The sequence below is a fragment of the Colletes gigas genome, unplaced genomic scaffold (assembly GCF_013123115.1).
Source record: "Colletes gigas isolate AHSC1104 unplaced genomic scaffold, ASM1312311v1 Colletes_gigas_Sc00019, whole genome shotgun sequence".
NCBI classification, from domain to species: domain Eukaryota; kingdom Metazoa; phylum Arthropoda; class Insecta; order Hymenoptera; family Colletidae; genus Colletes; species Colletes gigas.
The window spans coordinates 5,458,298-5,464,297 of NW_025106648.1; the positions used below are offsets into that span (position 1 = coordinate 5,458,298).

Genomic DNA, 6,000 nt, shown 5'->3' on the forward strand with positions numbered 1-6,000 from the left:
TCTCTACTAAAATACGCGTTGTTTGCATTTTGAAAAATTAAAATCCTCCAATCTGTTCAGGAGTTATGACATTTTAAAGATTCGCATGAAATTTCAGGGAAGCATTTGATTTTCGGTAAAGAATTTTTTTCTCGAAAGTATGTAGGATTTCGGGGTATGTCTATTCGCTAAAAATGCTTGTAATTGACCCTTATAACTAAATATAATTTTTTTAGTATGATTTGAAATTTTTTAATTTCGTCTAAAAATTTTAGTAACTATTTAACTAAGGTCCTTAGACTATGATCAGAGCTTAACTTGGTCAGGTTAGAAATTAATTTGTTTTTAAATTTAAGCAACTGCAATTTCTTGTCGGTTAGATACTGATTAACTTCAATACGAAATATTTTTTGGTCAGATCATCGAAAGGGGCTGGAAAATCGTGGGGATTAGTTCATATGCCTCACCCTGTATAATAATAGATGAATCGCGTCTTCAATAGGATACGAATACTGACTCTGATTCTGATGTAGGCATAATATAATATATAATTGATTTAAAAAATATATTTAATGAAAAAATTCAAATAAGTGTTAATTTTTTATTCTTTAACCCTATATTTTACGTACTCCAGTGATTAATTCGATTTTTTCAAGCATTCTCGATAAACTGAGAAACAGAATTTTCCAATAAAAATTACTCAGTAATCATGTGAAAACAAATGATAAACGAAAATATTGGCAAAAATCTTTTTATTCAATAAAAAATCAAGATCACCTTAATTTTTGTAGTAAAATTGTATTTTTGTATCTCGATGATGGTTTTGGAACGAAATTGACATGAAACTCTGTACGTTGAGGACTCAATAGACCGCTTGACTGATGCACACTGCATTCTTTTGTTTGTTTTCTGGGAATACAGCAGCAACAAAAGTTAACTACCGGTCTTGGCACGATCTCTTTTCATGTTTATCGACATCGTGCCGATCGACTTGTCGGTATGCTATTCGGCTTTTCAAGCCATACTATCCGAGACGATGCAGGTCTGTAAATTGTTTGGCTTTGCTGATAAGTGCTTAGGGTACTAATCGGCCGTGTTAGATGACAAGTGCCGACGGCTACGGGGACGCGGTTTTAGAATATGGAGGGTTCAAATATTTATTTTTTTAGGGGCCGAATCACGAGGGAAAGGACGCTGGAAAAATAATCGGTGCACGTTGAATTTATTTTCGCTTAGTCGCCTTATACGATTAAGCCGTTTATTTCTTAAATTTGACTCTTAAATACAATAAATATAAGAAAAAGGAAAAAAAAACCAGACGTCTGGTCGATGTCTAGAAAAAAAACCCTCACATCGTTCGGCCTGACGGCTCGCGTCGCGCTGTTCTGTAACAAAAGAGAGACGAGACTAGGCGTTAAATACCTGACAACGGTAGTTACGTTATGCGTCTTGTTTTATTCCTCACGCTCCTGGTTGTGCTTGTCAAACAATAATGTTTAACGAATTTTATTCTATGTTCGAATATATCGAATTAACGCGATATTTGAACATACCGACCCCCTTGCACGGTTCGTGAAATAATCAGGAGGAGCGTTAATTCGCGGTCACGTTGCGATCAACCAGTATGGAGCGGGTATTATGCACTTAATTAAAAAATTAAGATACTTACACTCTCGCCGTGAGAAGATCAGCCTGCCGTGCAATGTTCGCAGGGGTGTGAGGACCGCCTCCTTTATCCCGGCCTGGTCCATGGCAGGCGCGTTGGGGCGGCGAGACCGTACTTGACACCAAATATGCAACAAATCGAAGACACGGGGTATGTGAGAATCAACACTGTTTTTATTTTCAAACGGCTGTTCTCACCTTCCTATGTCTGGAACCGCGGAATTCGGGACTTTTTCTATCCCATCTGCGGCTTCGACGGCCGGTGTCGATGTTGACTCATCGACGGGCAGTTTTACACAACCGTGTAATTGATCGTGTGTAAGTGGCTGTGCGTACTTTAACTACACGCACATGCCTATACCTGCTTGGGTATACGTCCTCATTTCTTCCCATTTCCCATTGTTTTGAGGAGAGAAGAGGATTGTGCATCAAAACCAACTCATTTGGTTTAAATGCAGTTGGGTGGTATGCCACTTGTAGCGGTTCTGGAGGTGCGTGAGGTACTCCCGCATTCAATATTTCCAGAGCTGCTCGTGGAATTTCTGAATTTCTCTCAATCGCGTAAGTCGCGAGAAGTTTCCAGTTTCCACTGACTCGACCGGAAGTGTATTTATCGGACTTCCGATCAAAAGTGGCCCGGTGTGAGAGACGCGTAATTCTCGGGCAGTCACTTAAAGCGGCGATCGCCGCGAGTTAAAACTCGTCTGCATTTTCTCGCTTTTAGACGTGAAATCGCCGAGGACACGTTTCGGGTGAAGTTTCACCGATTTCACCGACTTCTTGCATACCACCAAAACGAATCGCGAAATGTAGAGTCTAATTTAATCAATGACCTCGATTCGAGTCATATAACCTAAGGACTCATGTTCTGTGAGAAACTTAGAGTATTCTTCCCCGAGGTCTGGGTTCGTGTCCAGCTTCTTCCGCAGCCTTATGAGAGCGGAGAGCTTCCTTTGGTCTCGAGAAATTGAGAGGCAGCCGGACTTTAAACCGCCCCGTTGCGTTCCGTGCGACGGGTTTTCTGGAAGCGTGGTTCGCATTCCTCCTCCGTCGTGGTATGCACCGAGGTCGAGGGAATTTTTCTGTTTCTCAGAACCTCGGAATCGCGTGATCCAGCGATTCGAGAACGGTGCCATGCAGCGTTCTTATGGTTTTCCGGATTTCGCCCGCTACATTTGTCGGCCCGGGTATTCCCCATCCGAAAGCAGTCTCTTGGGCGATGGGACCCTCATGTGTTATTCGACGGAATCCTGGTCGAATAATTTGGGCATATGGAATCGCGTCGATCAAAGTTTCAATATTTTGATCAATGCGCGCGATTCGCGTCGCACCGGTTTAACCGAACACTCGTAACTCAGGCTGTGGTCGATAGCACTGGCTTCGGTACAGCTGTACTGAACACGGTACCGTGTTACGTCGAGGCGTGTGTCACATCAGTACTCGAAGTCGAGTTTTTGGCCCTTGACCTGAACTTTGCAACCCGACGTCGTGAGGCGTTCGAACGCCACTCTTCACGATTGTCGTACTCGTTATTCGGTAACGATTTCTGATTGTGAGCTGCCCGGGGTAGCTCGAAATGCAGCAGGGAATGATGCCTCCCACTGCACTTTGCACAGACCTCGGAGCTTTGACACTGCGTCACCGTGTGGTTGTTGCCCAAGCATAGTATGCACCACCGGCGGTTCCTTACGTATTTGCTGCGCATTTTAGCAGACAATATCAAGAAGTTATTGCATTTCAATAACTCGTGCGGTCCAGTGCAGAATCCGCACGCTTCCTCCGGAACGAGGGTTGCCTGTATGTCGTCGTTGTAACTCCGCTCTTGTGGCTCTACAGCCGAGTTGGTTTCCATGACGACGTTATGGCTGCGCACGTTTTTTGAGACGGAGCTCGTTTTCCAAGCGGCGCTACGATTACGTGCGCTTTTGATTGGAAGCCCCAGGGCTGCATTTCGCCTTTCTTCGCTCATGGAGAGCAAAGCGCGTGACTGCTTGTCAACGAATTTCCTTACGTCCTCGAACGTAGGATATTCGGGCGAGAGGTCTAACGTTCTCTGCCATTCCAGCTCCATCTTAGGGGTGAAGTGTTGCTTCACCCAATGAGCGAGCAGCCAGTCTCGCTGCTGTTCAGGGGTACCCTTTTTATTGAGAGCAGCGAGAGCCTGGGCGCAATTCACGGTTACTTGTTGCATGCTGGCCAGATCACTCATGTCAATGGGCTCCATATACAAGAGCTTGTCCAGCAGTTTTCCCGTGACGATGCGTGGGAGGCCGAATTCGTTCTTCAGCCTCGACCAAGCTTCAGCGAAGTTGCGGCCCACGACTTCTATGGTGGAAATTATCGCGGCAGCTGGTCCCTCAAGGCAGGCGTTCAGATAGTGCAATCTTTGCACATCCGCCAGCCCAGCATTATTGATTACCCCAGAGGTAAAGAGATCCTCGAAATGTTCCCATTCCCGAGGATCCCCTCCGAATTTGGGTATCCGTTGCTTGGGGAGCTCGATCGGTATACTACACTGAGCGTCCGACACCGCTGGTTTTGTATTCGCGGTGAGTCGGTCTATCTCAGTGCTCACGAGATCCACGTATTCGTGGAAATCGTTTGCGGCAGTTACTATACAGTTCTGCTTGAAGAACTCGTAAACCTGCCTTTGCGCAGGTCGTAGTAGCTTTCGCACGGCCGTATACCGTTCGCAAAGTTCCTTCCATTGTTCTTTTGCAAATTTGAGCTTTTCCTCAAGGAGTCTCACCGAGTAATTCGCTCTTCCCATCTTTTGCAGGTTAATGCCCAACTTGCTTAGTCGGTAGGCTATTTCGCACAAGGTTTCTATGTGCTCATCGACCTCCGACCACGTGGATTCTTTAGCCACGGCCATTGTTGGGATAGTCGAGGATTAATCTGCTCGAAATAACCTCCCACGTGGGTATTCCCAAAAGTGTACCTTTCCCTTTCCAATCAACCTCGTTTTGATCCGGCTCGAAGGACCTTATATTAGAATGTGAGGTTAAAGGTTTATAGAAACCAAATCCCTCACCTAACTACGAGTCCGAATCACGAGGGAAAGGAACGTTAGGGAAATTAAATGGTACCCGAAAAAATTTCTTTCCACCTAGTCACCAGAAACTAGGCTGTTAATTAATTAAAATGAATAATTAACAAATATAAGAAAGAAAGTTTACTATATATTTATTTATTTAGAATACTCCAGGAAAAACCGAGCCTTACACGGCTCGGGAAAAAACCTGGGTTGAACAGATACGTCTGTAAATACCTGACAACGCTCGTCGCGTTGCCTGATTCGCTCTATTCCACACACTCCTGGTTATGCTTGTCGCACTCAGGAGGGGGGAGCTCAGCCGCCGCTACGCAGCTAAGCTAGTGGTCTGTATGAGTGAATGTTTCCTTTAAATCAGGAACTGTTTGATTGCAGTTTGGGAAGACGAGATTCAATCTCGTTTCTTCCACGACTGCAGGGCTTGACTGTCGCGGGAGAGAGCAACAGATGGAGGTTGTAAGGCTCCAAACGTTGCCTAATCCTCGGCTTCTCACCGTCCTCGTAATGTGTACGGGCACGGTGTGGTGTAGTACTTTAACGGCGCACGTAGCGACTGACAATTAAGGTACGTACTCCACGGCGCTATTTGAGCTGCGTTCTACGCCCAGTGGCCGTACACACTGGCGATGAATGAACCGCCGTTCGAGCAGGTTGCCGACAATCAAGCGAGGACCGAGAGTCACTCTCGGTACCTCCCACACGACCGCTGATTGCAGCGGTACGTGGGTAAATTCAGCATAAAGTGTAGCGTAGCCACTGCTGATATAGAAATCTCGTATGAGAACCAACGAGATTTTACAGTCTTTAATCGGGTCGTGAAAACGACTTTATCGATTAATTTGCGAACGAGATCACGGTAGTGTTCACGGTACGAGATTGTCTCACAATCCGTACCAGTACGACTTCCGTTTCTTCGTTCACTGTCTCAACGAAAGTTCGAATAACTCGGAACTATATTCGGAGGTTTATGGAATTTCTGCGGAGCGGGATCGAATGCCCATCCGTTCACTGCAGGTTCCAAATTAAGAGTGACGGACGAGCACGTACAGTCAAAAATGTAGACATGGGAGGGGAAACCTCCGCCATGCGGCGCTGTCGTCGTTTTTATTGTCCGTCTCTGTCCAACATGTTATAATCGTACAATCTCTACACGTGCGTCGAAACGCTTGTTCGAAATCGAACGTTACTTGGTCGATCGCGTGACTTTCTGAAAAAACCCGAGAATCGTAGTTTTTCTAGCTCGTATCGTGTCGTGTAACGGATGCGGAACCGAGAATACTCTGGTCGGTCACGTACATCGA

The 6,000-nt window shown here is 45.5% G+C and overlaps 1 protein-coding gene across 1 annotated transcript; it reads right to left on the reverse strand.

Annotated features, from left to right (window-relative positions):
- Positions 1 to 3,055: 3,055 nt before the first annotated feature.
- Positions 3,056 to 4,519, reverse strand: LOC122400579. Its single transcript, XM_043402101.1, has one exon. The coding sequence runs from the start codon at positions 4,517 to 4,519 to the stop codon at positions 3,056 to 3,058; it is 1,464 nt and encodes a 487-aa protein (XP_043258036.1).
- Between the last annotated feature and the right edge of the window lie 1,481 nt (positions 4,520 to 6,000).